This window comes from Piliocolobus tephrosceles, chromosome 8, assembly GCF_002776525.5.
Source record: "Piliocolobus tephrosceles isolate RC106 chromosome 8, ASM277652v3, whole genome shotgun sequence".
Lineage (NCBI taxonomy): Eukaryota > Metazoa > Chordata > Mammalia > Primates > Cercopithecidae > Piliocolobus > Piliocolobus tephrosceles.
Genome location: NC_045441.1, coordinates 2,595,725 through 2,613,300, shown reverse-complemented (window position 1 = coordinate 2,613,300; position 17,576 = coordinate 2,595,725). Strand labels below are relative to the sequence as shown.

Genomic DNA, 17,576 nt, shown 5'->3' with positions numbered 1-17,576 from the left:
CAGAGAAAAAGTCTCGCTATGTTGCCCAGGCTGATCTTTTTTTCTTTTTTTTTTTTTTAATTATTGAGACAGTTTCATTCTTGTCACCCAGGCTGGAGTGCAGTGGTGCAATCTCGGCTCACTACAACCTCCACCTCCTGGGTTCAAATGATTCTCCTGCCTCAGCCTCCCGAGTAGCTGGGATTACAGGCGCCCGCCACCACGCCCAGCTAATCTTTGTATTTTTGGTAGAGATGGGGTTTCACCATGTTGGCCAGGCTGGTCTCGAACTCCTGATCTCAAGTGATCTGTCTACCTCGGCCTCCCAAAGTGCTGGGATTACAGGCGTGAGCCACCGCGCCCAGCCCCTGTTGCGGAGCTTAAACCCAACCTTGAACGAGACAAGTAACCATTCTCCCAGTAAACGACTTCAACACTCACCACAGGGATTCTGAATTTACATGCTCTCTCATTATGCCCTGTTTCATAACTTTAAAGTGCATTCCTGTTCTGAAAAGATAAAAAGGACCTAGCACAATTGTCTAGGGTGTTATTTACGAGAAAGGTCTGCACAACTATCTCCCTCTAACGAAAACCATCTGAAGAGGGAAAGCTCCATGCCTACGAATGGCTGCTCGACGCGGCCAGACACAAATCCCGCAGAGACCCTCACAGGCCGGGTCACACTGCCCACGTCCCAGCTGCGGCCGCAAGCCTGGTGTGAATCCCAGCACCACCCCCTATTGGCCGTGTGCTCACAGGCATATGAATACAAGGCAGGCCAGCCCCCAAATTGAGGTTTAGCCCAGAGGCTTCTAGGCTTTGTCTAGAAGGAATTCAAGGCTGAGCCACTGGTGTTAGCAACTTTCATTGAAGCAGCAGCGTGCACAGCAGCAGCAGAGGGTCCTGCTCCTTGCAGAGCAGAACCACCCCCTTACCAGGGCACCCAGAGCAGCAACTCAGAGGCAGTGTTGCACTCGTATTTATACCTGCTTTTAATTATATGCAAACTAAGGGGTGATTTATGCAGAAATTTCTAGAATGGGGTAACTTCCAGGCTGTCCAGTCATTGTCATGGAAAAGGGCGTCCACGTGTTGCCATGGTAATGGTAAACTGACATGGCACACTGGCGGGCATGTCTTACGGGAAGGTGCTTCTGCCCTGGACCTATTTCAGCTAGTCCTTACTTTGGTCTGCTATCCAGGCCCCACCTCCAGACTCAAGTTCTGTCTCCTAACTCATTACCAAACTTCCATGTGCCTCAGTTTCCTCACCTCTAAAGTGAGGCTAGGACTACTTACTTCTCAGCTTGTTAGTTCACACGCAGACCCCAAGGAGAATGCAGAGCACATTGTCCAGGCTCTCAAAGAGTTGGAGATCGGCCGGGCGCGGTGGCTCACGCCACAAAAGAGTTGGGGATCAGTGGGTCTCATTCTCCCACCCCTGCTGTGCAAAAAAAGGACCGACTACATATAAATCCATCTCCCCAGCAGGGCGTAGTGGCTCATGCCTGGAATCCCAGCACTCTGGGAGGCCGAAGTGGGCAGATCACGAGGTCAGGAGATCGAGACCATCCTGGCTAACACGGTGAAATCTCCGCTCTACTAAAAATGCAAAACATTAGCCGGGCGTGGTGGCGGGTGGGCGCCTGTAGTCCTAGCTATTCAGGAGGCTGAGGCAGGAGAATGGCGTGAACCCGGGAGGCGGAGCTTGCAGTAAACTGAGATGGCGCCACTGCACTCCAGCCCAGGGCGACAGAGCGAGACTCTGTCTCAAAAAAAAAAAAAAATCCATCTCCCCAAGGACAGGGGCAGATGGGAACAGGGTCGCCTCACTGAGTAACCCACCTTGGAGGGAAGTACGCCCATTTGCATATAACACAGCATCACTTTAAACTCCACAGAAGCTTCCAGGAGCTTTCCTCCTTTCCTATCTAGCCAAGGAAGGAAAGTTAACCGCCCACGTGCCGTCCTGAGATAAGAAACTGTACACACAGAGACACTCCCCAGACTCTGAAGAGCTGAAAATGCAATTTCAAATCTCCTTTTGGTGCAAAACACCGGCAGTAAGTGACCGGTTCTTGAAAGACAGGTCCAATTCCAGCCTGGACTGGAATTCCTCAGGAGCTGGGAGGTAAAATTTCGGGTCTGAAGATAATTAACTGTGCCCAGTCATGAATATCAACTGACTCTCCTTGACAGCCTTGGCCGGAGAGATGCTTTTGGCTTTTGGCTGAGAGTGAGGTTCCCAGACAAGCCCTGCTGTTCCTGCAGACGCCAGAGGGTCTGGGTGCTCCTTCTTGCTGTGCTGTCGGGAGCCACCGAAACGGCCGGACTAACAGAGCACCAGGCTGAGCCAGCAGCAGTCAGGCCTCAGAAACGGCTGGAGGTAGGGGAGCTCTTCCACTGAACAACGGCAGTGCCCTCTGTTAGGAGCAGACCCTGATGCAAGAAAACAGATTTCACCCTAAAGGCCCCTCCCTCTGGGTAAATCCAACAGGACTTGGGGCATGAATACTAAGGCAGTCAGTCCAGATACTCCTAACAAAATTGTCTTAGGAATCTCAGGTTTCCCCCCAACATTTTGTATTATTTTGTTGGTGGTGGTGTCTTTTTTTTTCTTTTTTTTTTTTGAGACAGAGTCTTGCTCTGTTGCCTGGGCTTGAGTGCAGTGGTGCGATCTCAGCTCACTGCAACCTCCGCCTCCTGGGTTCATGCCATTCTCCTGTCTCAGCCTCCCGAGTAGCTGGGATTACAGGTGCCCACCACCACACCTGGCTAATTTTTGTATTTTTAGTAGACACGGGGTTTCACTATGTTGGCCAGGCTGGTCTCGAACTCCTGACCTCAGGTGATCCGCCCGCCTCAGCCTCCCTATGCGCTGGGATTACAGGCATAAGCCACCATGCCCGGCCTGTATTGTATTTTGTATTATGAAATACTTTACACATGCACAGAAAGGGCTATAAAACTTCTATGAACACTTGAACAAAATTATATATCAAAGACGTGTAACCACCATCCAGGCCAACAATTAAAGACAGCCAGACTAGGCACAGTGGCTTACCCCAGTAATCCCAGCACTTTGGGAGGCTGAGGCAGGAGGACTGTTTGAGCCCAGGAGTTCAAGACCAACCTCAGCAACATCGTGAGTCCCTGTCTCTATAAAATAAAAAATAAAGACAGCGGCACCCCGGAAATACTCCTTCTACTGCATCCCTGACAGATCTGGGTGCCTTCCTCCCACCAGAGGGAACTACCAGCCTAATTCGTACAGCATCTTCCTCACTTTTCATTCAGTCTTATCCCCCATGTGAGCACCCCACACAGCAGAGTCTATTTCTGCGTACTCTTGTGCTTCACCTCAACTGTCACCCAGGTTAGAGTCCAGTGGCACCATCTCGGCTCACTGCAACCTCTGCCTCCTGGGTTTAATGGATCCTCCTGCCTAAGCCTCCTGAGTAGTGGGACGACAGGCACCTGCCACTACACCCAGTTAATGTTTGTAGTTCCTGGTAGAGACGGCATTTCACCATGGTGCCCAGGCTGATCTCAAACTCCTGAGCTCAAGTGATCTGCCCGCCTTAAGCACCCGAAGTGCTGGGATTACAGGCGTGAGCCACCACGCCCAACCTGGCAATTTCTTTTATAATACAATTTTTTATTTTTATTTTTTGACATGGTATTTCACTCTGTCACCCAGGCCGCAGTGCAGTGATGCAACCGTAGCTTACTGCAACCTTGAACTCCTGGGCTCAAGTGGTCCTCCCATGTGAGGTGCCCAACTAGGTGGAAGTAGCAAAACATGCCATCGTACCTAGTCAATTTTTTTTTTTTTTTTTGAGACGGAGTCTCGCTCTGTGGCCCAGGCTGGAGTGCAGTGGCTGGATCTCAGCTCACTGCAAGCTCCGCCTCCCGGGTTCACGCCATTCTCCTGCCTCAGCCTCCCGAGTAGCTGGGACTACAGGCGCCCGCCACCTCGCCCGGCTGGGTTTTTTTTGGTATTTTTTTTAGTAGAGACGGGGTTTCACCGTGTCAGCCAGGATGGTCTCCATCTCCTGACCTCGTGATCTGCCTGTCTCGGCCTCCCAAAGTGCTGGGATTACAGGCTTGAGCCACCGCGCCCGGCCAGTTAGTTTTTTTAATTTTGGTAGAGACGAGGTCTTGCTATGTCACCCAGGCTGCTCAAACCCCTGGCCTCAAGCGATCCTCCCGCCTTGGCCTCCCAAAGCACCGGGATTACAGGCATGAGCCACTGCGCCCAACCCAGGACAAGTCTATTTTTGTTTGTTTTTTGTTTTTGAGACAGAGTCTTGTTCTGTCGCCCAGGCTGGAGTGCAGTGGCGTGATCTCAGCTCACTGCAACCTCGAGCAATTCTCCTGCCTCAGCCTCCTGAGTAGGTGGGATTACAGGCGCATGCCACCATGCCTGGGTAATTTTTGTATTTTTTTAGTAGAGATGGGGTTTCACCCTGTTGGCCAGGCTGGTCTCAAACTCTTGACCTTGTGATCCACCCGCCTCAGCTTCCCAAAGTGCTGGGATTACAGGCGTGAGTCACCGCGCCCAGCCTCCGGGACAAGTTTTAATATTGATTCCATTTAACGCATCGTTTTCTGGAAAACATGAGGCAAGAATATCTTTAACTGAAATTTTAACTGACATTTTATCATATTAGCACTTTCGAAGCACAAGTTTTATATTCCTTAATGCGCTATTATACAGACATTAGGTAGAAAATTATGAAAACTACTCAGCAGTGTAGAAAAATGTCAAGTGAAAGTAACTATAAAGACACATATTCACTCTGATGATAACTACACAAAAAGGAATGCACAGGAAAAAAGGAAATACACTAAAATGCAACGGCTGTTAAAGGGGTGGAATTACAGGTGATTTGTCTATTACATCACCTGTAATTCCACCCTGTTACATCACTTTGGATAACAAAATTTTCTGAAAGCGCCAATTCACACAGCAATAGCACGTTATTGGCTCTGATTACAACTCGTTCACCAGGACATCAGCACAAATCAGGTTTTGGAAAATTCCTGGAAAATAACGTAATTGGGCTTCTTGAGAGATATTACCTAACCTGACCTTCTCCAGCCCCTACGGCACTTCCTGGGGTGAATCAAACTTCGCATAATTTCACTTTAAATTTCCGTAACACACAAACTTCAAAATGCTTATAGGGAGCTATAAAGACCCCCACTGACCCCCTGCTACACACCACAGAAACAGCAAAGCGCCTCCTACAACGCAGTCAACAGAACAGCAGGAAAGGGAGACCAGATTCTCTGGGAGCTGAACACACGCCCCTCCTCAGTCCTCCCAAAACGGATCCTACCCCATATTTTAATGCCAATATTTTCCCAAAAACACTTCTCACAAAGCACTTCTGCCCCTTAAGTTTGGTTATGTGATTTTTTTGGTGATTCTATAGTAGAAATACGCAGAGCGTGGGGGCGCTCCAGTTTCTCAGAGGGTGACAACGGGCCAGGTGCGGTGGCTCACGCCTGTAATCCCAGCACTTTGGGAAGCTGAAGCCGGCGGAGGGGTGGGGGGGCGGGGGGGGGGATCACTGAGGTCCCAAGTTCGAGACCGGCCTGGCCAACATGGTGAAACCCCATCTCTACTAAAAATACAAAAATTAGCCAGGTGTGGTGGTGGACATGTGTAATCCCAGCTACTCAGGAGGTTGAGGCAGGAGACTCGCTTGAACCCGGGAGGCGGAGGGTACAGTGAGCCAAGATTGCACCATTGCACTCCAGCCTGGGCAACAAGAGCAAAAACTCTGTCTCCAAAAAAAAAAAAAAAAAGGTGACAGTGACAATGCTGGTGACCAACAGCCAGGCTCTCCATGTGCTCTGTGCCACAGCCTCCGAGCTTCTAATCACCACATGGCTCCTCTCAGACACAGCAGGTCCTGCGAAGCCACCCACGTCCAGCCAGCACCACCATCACCCCAGCAAACAGGATGGGCAAACATCTCTTTTTGTGAAGCATTTTTCTCAGGAAAGACAAAATAATACCAAAACAGAATTCCCCTACCCGGAACACATCACTTTCTTGCTAACCACAAATTCTGGCAAAATCTGTTCTACATAACAGTGATTCAGTTAGTTCCTCTTTCTTCAAATTGACACGTTTTACCTTGCAAATTGTGTATGTGTGAGTGTGTGTGTGAGAGAGAGGATGAGCAAGTTTAAAGACTGGTAACAAAAGGTAACAAAACATCTTTGCAGTGTTGTCAAGTCTTATAAGAAATGTGATATCTTATAAAAATGTATAAAAATGTAATTCTATTCAAATATCTGAGACTCTGCTACACAGCAGATAGTATTGTGGATACTATGGTTAAAGAAAAAAGGTTTCTGTTTTCTGGAGAAAATCAGAATAAAAAAAAGTAACAAATAGCCGGGGGCGGTGGCTCAAGCCTGTAATCCCAGCACTTTGGGAGGCCGAGACGGGCGGATCACGAGGTCAGGAGATCGAGACCATCCTGGCTAACACGGTGAAACCTCGTCTCTACTAAAAATACAAAAAAACTAGCCGGGCGAGGTGGCGGGCGCCTGTAGTCCCAGCTACTCCGGAGGCTGAGGCAGGAGAATGGCGTAAACCCGGGAGGCAGAGCTTGCAGTGAGCTGAGATCCGGCCACTGCACTCCAGCCAGGGCGACAGAGCGAGACTCCGCCTCAAAAAAAAAAAAAAAGTAACAAATATATAAATAAAATAAACTTATAAAAAAACAAAAATAAGTTTGCTCATCAGTTTACTACCAAAATGTGTGTCATGGCCAGTCACAGTGGTTCACACTTGTAATCGCAGCACTTTGGGAGGCTGCGGCAGGCAGATCACCTGAGGTCAGCAGTTCAACCAGCCTGGTCAACATAGTAAAACTCAGACTCTGCTAAAAATACAAAAATTAGCTGGGCATGGTGGCACACACCTGTAATCCCAACTACTGGGGAGGCTGAGGCAGAAGTCACTTGAACCCGGGAGACGGAGGTCGCACTGAGGCTAGATGGCACCACTGCACTGCACTCCAGCCTGGGCAACAGAGTAAGACTCTGTCTCAAAAAAAAAAAAAAAAAAAAAAAGGCCGGGCGCGGTGGCTCAAGCCTATGATCCCGGCACTTTGGGAGGCCGAGACGGGCGGATCACGAGGTCAGGAGATCGAGACCATCCTGGCTAACACAGTGAAACCCCGTCTCTACTAAAAAATACAAAAAACTAGCCGGGCGAGGTGGCGGGCGCCTGTAGTCCCAGCTACTCGGGAGGCTGAGGCAGGAGAATGGCGTGAACCCGGCAGGTAGAGTTTGCAGTGAGCTGAGATCCGGCCACAGTACTCCAGCCCGGTCGACAGAGCGAGACTCCGCCTCAAAAAAAAAAAAAAATGTGTGTCATGGAAGGGAGCGAAATGGGGCAGGCTTTGTCCCTAATGCAAACAATACTGTGAGGCATAATTTAATCACCATAAAATGCACAAATCTTTTTTTTTTTTTTTTGAGATGAAGTCTTGCTCTGTCGACCAGGCTGCAGTGGCAAGATCTCAGCTCAGTACAACCTCTACCTTCCAGGTTAATGCAACTCTCCCACCTCAGCCTCCCGAGTAGCTGGGATTACAGGCGCTCACCATCATGCCCAGCTAATTATTGGATCTTTGTACAGATCCGGGGTTTCACCATGTTGGCCAGGCTGGTCTTGAACTCCTGACCTCAGGTGATCCGCCTGCCTCGGCCTCCCGAAGTGCTGGGATTACAGGCGTGAACCACCAGGCTCGGTTCCAAATCTGTTTTTTAAATAGGGACGGGGTCTCACTCTATTGCCCAGGCTGGCCTCAAACTCCTGGCTTCAAGTGATCCTCCTGCCTTAACCTCCCAAAGTGTTAGGATTACAGACGTGAGCTGCCACACCCTGCTCAAAATGTGTAAGTAGGCCAGGTGGGGTGGCTCACACCCGTAATCCCAGCACTTTTGGAGGCCAAGGCAGGTGGATTACATGAGGTCAGGAGCCTGAGACCATCCTTCCTGGCCAACAGGGCGAAACTTCGTCTCTACTAAAAATACAAAAATTAGCCAAGTGTGGTAGCACATGCCTGTAATCCCAGCTACTGGGGAGGCTGAGGCACAAGAAACACTAGAGCTGGCCGACGCGGTGGCTCATCCCAGCACTTTGGGAGGCAGAGTTGGGCAGATCACCTGAGGTCAGGAATTTGAGACCAGCCTGACCAACATGGAGAAACCCTGTCTCTACTAAAAAATGCAAAATTAGCCGGGCGTGGTGGCACATGCCTGTAATTCCAGCTACTTTGGGAGGCTGAGGCAAGAGAATCACTGGAACCTGGGAGGAAGAGGTTGCAGCCGAGATCGCGCCATTGCACTCCAGCCTGGGCAACAAGAGCGAGACTCTGTCCCAAAAAGAAAAAAAAGTAGGCCGGGCGCAGTGGCTCAAGCCTGTAATCCCAGCACTTTGGGAGGCCGAGACGGGCGGATCACAAGGTCAGGAGATCGAGACCATCCTGGCGAACACGGTGAAACCTCGTCTCTACTAAAAAAATACAAAAAACCAGCCAGGTGAGGTGGCGGGCGCTTGTAGTCCCAGCTACTCGGGAGGCTGAGGCAGGAGAATGGCGTGAACCCGGGAGGCGGAGCTTGCAGTGAGCTGAGATCCGGTCCCTGCACTCCAGCCTGGGCGACAGAGCGAGACTCCGTCTCAAAAAAAAAAAAAGAAGAAAAGAAAAAAGAAAAGTATAAACCTTAAGTGACAGCGCAATGAATTTTGACCAACGTATTCAGGCAGAGAACAAACCTGACATGAGCGAGCAGCTGCAGGTAAGGGCTGGTGGGGGCCCAGGGTGCATGGAATCGCCCAGGGAAGAGGGGAAGGCTGGGGGAGGGGCGAAGGAGTCCTGAGGGTCAGCAAAGGCCCTGGACCTGCCTCAGTGACACTCAAGAAGTCATCGCCAGGTCAATGCAGACAAACAGCACGGAGCTTCGGAACCGAATGGAATGTATGGAATGCCACAGGATAAGCCGCAAGTGAAGCATGACTCGCCCTCCTTCTAAAGAGTCAGTGTAGGGCCGCAGGACTGTATACAGCAGAGCCAGGATACACCGAGGTCATCTGTACGTATTTCTATCCGTGTATTAATCAATCCCGAGAAATCAGGTCGGACAACCATGCATACCTACCACATTCACTGCTGTTCTCACTCGACGTCACAATCATTGAGCTTCACAGCCTAAGAACAGGCCCTGAAAAACCCTTGTCCTGCATAGGCAGAGAACAGAACGTTCCAGTCAATCAGATATTTTGACAGGAAGAGTTTCAATATCAAATCCAGCCAGGCTTGGTGCCTCATGCCTGTAATCCCAGCACTTTGGGAAGCCCAGGTAGGAGGACTGCTTGAGGCCAGGAGTTCCATACCAGCCTGGGCAACACAGCCCGATTGTCTCTGCAAAAAATTTTAAAAATTGGCCAGGTGTGGCCAGGCGCGGTGGCTCAAGCCTGTAATCCCAGCACTTTGGGAGGCCGAGACGGGCGGATCACGAGGTCAGGAGATCAACACCATCCTGGCTAACACCGTGAAACCCTGTCTCTACTAAAAAATACAAAAAATTAGCGGGGCGTGGTGGCGGGCGCCCGTAGTCCCAGCTACTAGGGCGGCTGAGGCAGGAGAATGGCGTGAACCCGGGAGGTGGAGCTTGCAATGAGCCAAGATCGCGCCACTGCACTCCAGCCTGGGTGACAGAGCGAGACTCCATCTCAAAAAAAAAAAAAAAAATTGGCCAGGTGTGATCGTGCATGCCTGTAGCTCCAGCTACCCAGGAGGCTGAGGCAGGAGGAACACTTTAGCCCCAGAGTTTGAGGTTGCAGTGATGCCATGACATCCAGCCTGAGCAAAAGAGTAAGACCCTGTCTCAAAAAAAAAAAAAAAAAAAAGGAGACGAGGCCGGGCGTGGCGGCTCACACCTGCAATCCCAGCACTTTGGGAGGCCAAGGTGGGCGGATCACCTGAGGCCAGGAGGTCAAGACCAGCCTGGCCAAGATGGCGAAACCACGTCTCTACCAAAAATACAAAATACCAAATATACAAAAATACCAAAAATACAAAAATGTGCCAGGTGTGGTGGCACATACCTGTAGTCCCAGCTACTTGGGAGGCTGAGGCAAGAGAATCACTTGAACCTGGGAGGCGGAGGTTGCAGTGAACCGAGATCACGCCACGGCACACCAGCCTAGGCAGAAGAGCGAAACTCTGTCTCAAAAAAATAAATAAAAGGCCGGGCGCGGTGGCTCAAGCCTGTAATCCCAGCACTTTGGGAGGCCAAGACGGGCGGATCACGAGGTCAGGAGATGGAGACCATCCTGGCGAACACGGTGAAACCCCGTCTCTACTAAAAATACAAAAAATGAGCCGGGCGAGGTGGCAGGCGCCTGTAGTCCCAGCTACTCGGGAAGCTGAGGCAGGAACATGGCTTGAACCCGGGAGGTGGGGCTTGCAGTGAGCTGAGATGCGGCCACTGCACTCCAGCCTGGGCGACAGAGCGAGACTCCGTCTCAAAAAATAAATAAATAAACTTAAAAAAAAAGAAAGAAAAGAAAAAGAATATACTACACTGGGGAAACATGAGCACGTTTATACAAGGAAGTATATATTTCCTGAGTACACATATGAATAAAATGTGAAAACAGAACTAAAAGGATCCATCCCAAACTGAGAACAACGGTCACCTCAGGTACAGACAGGAGACGACTGCAGTTAGGGTGGGACTTTCACTTAATCTACAATGTTCTATTCTTTTTTAAAGAAAATACATTTATCCATGCATGGCATAAGTGAAAGTTAAGTTTTTATAAAGGGGGTTGCCCTACAGAGCACACGCAGCTTAAGCTTCAAATAATTCAAATAGAATGAGACTCTTAATGCGGAGAAGTACAACAAGCACATTTTTTTCTGGCAACACCAAAGACGCAGGAGATTTCACAGTCCCCACATGAATACCACCAGTGGGCTCTGGCTGTGTGGTCAAAACCCTAAAAAAGAGGAAATTCAGTGTATACTCATAAGGCACAACAACCGCTCTTTCAAACCAACCTTAGTGAATGTGTAAGTCACACCCATAGTCTCTGGACGATATTCAAAGACTTAACTCTTTTCTTTGCTGTTTTTGTTTTTGTTTTCTTTTTTTAAAAATTTGAGATGGGATTTCGCTATGTTGCCCAGGCTGGTCTCTAGCACCTGGGCTCAGGCAACCCTCCCTCCTCAGCCTCCCCAAGTGCTGTGATTTCAGGCGTGAGCCACAGTGCTTGGTCTCAAGGCTGAGGTTTTCTCACTGAAGCCCACCCAATCAGGGTCCCCACCAACACACATTCCCTTGACATTGACTGCTTTGGGCAAATTACTTACCTCTGGATTTTAGTTTTCTCTGTGTAAAAAGACTTCTAGGCCAGGCCCACTGGCTCACGCCTGTAATCCCAGCACTTTGGGAGGCCGAGGCAGGTAGGTCACGAGGTTAGGACATCGAAACCATCCTAGCTAACACGGTGAAACCCTGTCTCTACTAAGAATACAAAAAATTAGCCAGGCGTGGTGGAGGGCACCTGTAGTCCCAGCTACTAGGGAGGCTGAGGCAGGAGAATGGTGTGAACTCAGGAGGCGGAGCTTGCAGTGAGCAGAGATAGTGCCACTGCACTCCAGCCTGGGCGACAGAGCGAGACTCCGCCTCAAAAAAAAAAAGAAAAAAAAGACCTGCTATACCACTTCACCTACCAGGATGATGACCAAGTTTCAAACAGAAGGACAGGCTACGTCCTGAGAGTCTGTGAGCCCCACTTTCAGACTTGCCTGGTTACAGGAAAGGGTACCGTGAAGCGCTACCTTGTCCCAGCTACCCCAATCTGTGGATCCCATTAGCACTCCTGATAAAATCACCACTGCCCCCAGAAAAAGCCAACTACCTACAGGAATTCCAGGCCACATCAAAGGGAGGGCAGTCTCCCAGAGACATAGCTCCCTCGGGCGTACACAGCTCAGACTATCTCTAAATCACACCATGATGGTAGCCTCTGGAGTCTACTTCCGTGAGTCCTGAAGAAAATACAGTCCCCTATACCTGCAGAGGACCCCTGAACCACCAGCCCTCCAGCAACACCAAATTGCCTTACAAACTGAGGTAGCAGCCGCAGTCCGATCCAATCACAGCCTATGATCCAACCACAGCCTACCGTTCCTAAGTGACCCCTCGGAAGGGGTCCCACCTGGGGCCCACGCTGGCCTCCAACATGTGACTTCATGGACACAATGTTCTAACCAGCGAGAATTACCACATGCCTCCCCTTACACCGATACAACGGAAAGGAAAAAATAAGACCCATTCTGGAAGGACCTTCTTTCTAGACACAGAGTCTTCACCTCCAAGACGCCCACCAAACGCAACACTCCCTCCCCTGCTCCCCACTGCCATTTCTCCCCGACGAAGAAACTGTCTACCAACCCTCTAGAACTCACTTCAGTCATCACCTCCTCAGCCACACCTTGCCAGACCTCCCCGCAAGTGGATTCCCCAACCTTGTGCCCCCCACCAAGAAGAAACCGTAAGTCACACCAACACCCAACTACATCTCTTCTCTGGCAGCAAAGGAACATCCAGAAATTACGGGCACCCTCCTGTATTCCTTCTAATGTTTAGTCTCATTCACCCAAATCCCTTAAAGAGAAATACAGGAGGCCGGGTGCAGTGGCTCACGCCTGTAATCCCAGCACTCTGGGAAGCCGAGGTGGTTGGATCACCCGAGGTCAGGAGTTCGAGACCAGCCTGGCCAACATGGTGAAACCTCGTCTCTACTAAAAATACAAAAATTAGCCGTGCGTCGTGGTGGGTGTCTATAATCCCAGCTACTCAGAAGGCTGGGGCAGGAGAATCACTTGAATCCAGGAGGCGGAGGTTGCAATGAGCCGAGATATTGCACTCCAGCCTGAGTGACAGAGTGAGAATCTGTCTCAAAAAAAAAAGACATAGAAAAAACATACAGGCCAGGCACAGTGGCTCATGCCTTTACTCCCAGTACTTTGGGAGACCCAGGCAGGAGGACTGCTTGAGGCCAGGAGCTCCAGACCAGCCTGGGCAACATAGCAAGATCCCATCTCTACAAAAATAAAAAAATTACCGGGCGTGACTGCACCCGCCCGCAGTCCCAGCACTTTGGGAGGCTAAGGCGGGAGGATCACTTGAGAGAGAGAGAGAAATAACAGCTACACATCTATAGATTCGGTTCACAGATGAGAAAACAGAGGTCCTGAGAGGTGAAATCACTGGCCCAAGACCACACAACTGACAAGAGCTTGGGAGAGAGGAGGTGGCTAGGAAAGGAGCCCAAGTCTGGGGAAGTGGCCTCCAGGGCCATGGCCCAGCGTGACCGGGCAGGGCATTAGAGCAGAGCCCCAGGACCGGGGCGAGGAGGAAACGGTCCCCGAGGAAGCCTCTGAGAGCCCCGGGAAAGCGCCTCGGAACGTGGCCAGCTGTAGCCTGGACAGAGCTCTCCCGGCGCAAGAGGGCAGGGGACCCCGAGGGACGGAGGCGCGAGAGAGCACGGGGACCCCCAAAGGACAGGCGCGCGGGAGGGCAGGGGGACCCCCGAGAGACTGGGGCGCGGGGCCGAACGCGGGGCGCGGTGACAGGAAACGAGTCAGGGACCGAGCGCGACGGCTGAGCCCCGTCCGCCCAAGGGTGGTCGGGCCGCGCGCCCAGGGCAGGTGGGGGCTACCGTCACCCCAAGCCCTACCTGCCGCCGGGGGATCCGCCTCCTCGTCAGCCTCCGCCTCAGCTGCCGCCCCGACTGCAGCCGCAGGCAGCGGGTCCATCGCGCGGCCAGTCATGTGAGCCCGCGCTCCCACGTGACTTCCTCCCGCGCCGCCCGGCCGCGCCAAGCCCGCGCCCCGCCCACACCCCGCCTGGCCTCGCCCCGTCCCCGGCGCGCCACGCCCACAGTCCGCCCCTGCTGGGCCCGCCACGCTCCTCGCCCGGCCTCGCCTCGCCTACAACTCGCCTAGCCACGCCCACACTCCCCTCCCCGTCCACGTGGACACGGAGCCGGCTGGCGGCGCACGTTACCTCCGCCTCAGGTTGGACCTCCGGGCTCGCAGGTGCAGTGCCTCAGGCGCAAGCCGGCAACCACCGCACCCTCGTTCACTCCCATCTCTCCTCGCCCAGTCACGCCCTTGTTCGCTCATTCAGCGGTCACACTGGGGTTCTCTGACTCGCACTTCCTCATTCATCCACTCCACTCATTCGCTCACCTACGCAGTGCATCCTGCATTCATTCATTCACCCACTCACTCGCTCACTCACTGCATCCTGCATTCATTCATCCACCCACTCACACTCACTGCATCCTGAATTCATTCATTCACCCACCCAGTCACTCATTCACTGCATCCTGCATTCATTCATCCACCCACCCAGTCACTCATTCACTGCATCCTGCATTCATTCACCCACTCACTCACACCCTCACTGCATCCTGCATTCATTCATCCACCCACTCACTCACTCACTGCATCCTGCTTTCATCCATTCACCCACTCATTCACTCACTGCATCCTGCATTCATTCACACAACCACTCACGCACTGCATCCTGCATTCATTCATTCACCCACTCACTCACTCACTGCATCCTGCATTCATCCACCCACTCAATGGCCCACTCAGGTTTGCTGGCTGCCACAGGGAGGTCAGGAAGCCCTGTGCTGGGTGCTGAGAATACAAAGATGTTTCCTGTGCGTTCCTCGATCTGGAGGAGGCACAGATGGCCAGAGTGGAGCAAGTGTGCTGACTGTTCCAAAACGGGAGCAAGGCTGTGGGGCACACTGCAGAAGAGGGTGAAGGGTGAAGGGCAATCCCTTCCCTACATGGGTGAAGGGATCCCTGGATGGGTGGTACCGGAGTCAGGGCTGGAGGAATGAGGAGTTAAGCAGGAGGAGGGCATGAAGGCTCTGAGACATCAGCTGCAGATGCTGTGGTCATTCCAGGCTAAAAGTGTGGGGGTTGGCATGGAGATTGATAGGCCTGCATGAGGAAGGGGCTTGTTTGCAAAGAAAGGGTCCTCGACCTTCTTTTATTTATTTATTTATTTATTTATTTATTTATTTATTTATTTATTTTGAGACGGAGTCTCACTTTGTTGCCCAGAGTGGAGGGCAGTGACATGATCTTGGCTCACTGCAACCTCCGCCTCCCAGGTCAAGCGATTCTCCTGTCTCAGCCTCCCGTGTAGCTAGTATTACAGGCCTGTGCCACCATGCCCAGTTAATTTTTGTATTTTTAGTAGAGACAGGGTTTCACCATGTTGGCCAGGCTGGTCTTGAATTCCTGACCTCAAGTGATCCACCCACCTCGGCCTCCCAAAGTGCTGGGATTACAGGCTTGAGCCACTACGCCCGGCCATCCTGGACCGTCTAACACTGATGTCACACGATGTCCGGGGAGTTGATTACAGAACGAATAGCCCAGAACCATATCAGGTCCTAGGAAGCGTCCCCTTCTCACAAGGTAGGTAGTTCCTCTGGCTATAGCTGCTGGACCCTGCCTCGGTAACAGATGACGGCACCTAGGACACTGTGGGGTCCCAGCACCCCAGGACCTCCATGTGAGCAGCCACACCAGTGATGCTGTCTCCACCATAACTTGTGAGGCTGAGGTTGCAGTGAGCCAAGATGGAGATGTCCTTCTGCCATGGATGTATAACAGCTTTCCCAAGGCACAGTGGAACACGGCAGGATCCTATGACCTCCCCGCAATATCTGAGAGCTGCTTCCTTCCTCCACCCTCGCTTCCTTCCAGCTGCTGTCGCCATTAAATAATGTACTCAGCACTTTCCCTGATGCCACGCACACATATATACTCTGCTCATTTCCTGATCATATTTTTATTAGAGGCAGGGTCTTGCTCTGTTGCCCAGGCTGGACTTTAGTGGCCCAATCACAGCTCACTATGGCCTCAAACTCCTAGCCTCAAGCAGTCCTTCCACCTCAGCCTCCCAAGTAGCTGGGACTAAGGCACACGCCACTATACCCAGCTGTTTGCTACATATTTTTGGTCTCAAACTAGATTATAAAATATTTACTTACTAAATTTTTAGCTTGGCGCAGTGGCTCACGCCTGTAATCTCAGCACTTTAAGAGGCTGAGGCGGGCGGTTCACCTGAGGTCAGGAGTTTGAGACCAGTCTGGCCAACATGGGGAAACCCAGTCTCTATTAAAAATACAAAAATTAACTGGATGTGGTGGCAGGCACCTGTAATCCCAACTACTCGGGAGACTGAGGCAGGAGAATCACTGGAATCCGCGAGGCGGAGGTTGCAGTGACCCGAGATTGCGCCATTGTACTCCAGCTTGGGCGAAAAGAGGGAGATTTCGTTGAAAAAAAAATTTTTTTTAATTCATTGTACTCAGCTGGGCACAGTGGCTCCTGCCTATAATTCCAGCACTTTGGGAGGTCGAGGCAGGAGGATCACTTGAGCCCAGGAATTCTAGACCAGCCTGGGCAACACAGTGAGACCCCATCTCTAAAAAAAAAAAAAAAAATTAGCCAGGCATAATGGCACACACCTGTAGTCCCAGCTACCATGAAGGCTGAGGCAAGAGGATTGCTTGAGCCCAGGATGTCAAGGCTGCAGTGAGCTGTGATCGCATCACTGCACTCCAGGCTGGGTGATAGAGCGAGTCCCTTTGTCTAAAAATAAAAAATAAAAATAAAATTGTTGCACTAAAAACTGTAAATTGGCCGGGTATCGTGGCTCATGCCTGTAACCCCAGCAGCACTTTGGGAGGCCAAGACCAGCAGATCACCTGAGTTCAGAAGTTCAAGACCAGCCTGGTCAACACAGGGAAACCTCATCTCCACTAAAAATACAAAAATTAGCCGGGTGTGGTGGCGCACGCCTGTAATCCCAACTACTGGGGAAGCTCACGTGGGAGAACCACTTGACCCGGGGAGGCAGAGGTTGCAGTGAGCTGAGATCATACCACTGTACTCCAGCCTGGGTGACAGAGTAAGACCCTGCCTCAAAAAAAATAAAATAAAAAACTGTAAATTGTGGCCAGGCACGGTGGCTCATGCCTGTAATCCCAGCACTTTGGGAGGCAGAGGCGGGCGGATCACCTGGGGTTAGGAGTTTAAGACAAGCTTGGCCAACATGGCAAAATCCCATCTCTACTAAAAATACAAAAATTAGCTGGGTGTGGGCCAGGCACAGAGGCTCACGCCTGTAATCCCAGTACTTTGGGAGGCCAAGATGGGCGGATCACAAAGTCAGGAGATCGAGACCATCCTGGCTAACAAGGTGAAACCCCATCTCTACTAAAAATACAAAAAAAAAAAGAAATTAGCTGGACATGGTGGTGGACACCTGTAGTCCCAGCTACTCGGGAGGCTGAGGCAGGAGAATGGGGTGAACCTGGGAGGCAGAGCTTGCAGTGAGCCGAGATCGCACCACTGCACTCCAGCCTGAGAGACAGAGCAAGACTCCGTCTCAAAAAACAACAAAAAAAAATTAGCTAGGTGTGGTGACAGGCGCCTGTAATCCCAGCT

The 17,576-nt window shown here is 51.3% G+C and overlaps 1 protein-coding gene across 1 annotated transcript in view; it reads right to left on the bottom strand.

Annotated features, from left to right (window-relative positions):
* SNX8 (sorting nexin 8) overlaps window positions 1-13,910 on the bottom strand; it is a 55,617-nt gene extending 41,707 nt beyond the window's left edge. Inside the window, exon 1 of the mRNA XM_023188457.1 lies at window positions 13,769-13,910. Coding sequence (XP_023044225.1) covers window positions 13,769-13,862 — 94 coding nt within the window. The 5' untranslated portion in view covers window positions 13,863-13,910. The remainder of the gene's footprint in view (window positions 1-13,768) is intronic.
* Between the last annotated feature and the right edge of the window lie 3,666 nt (window positions 13,911-17,576).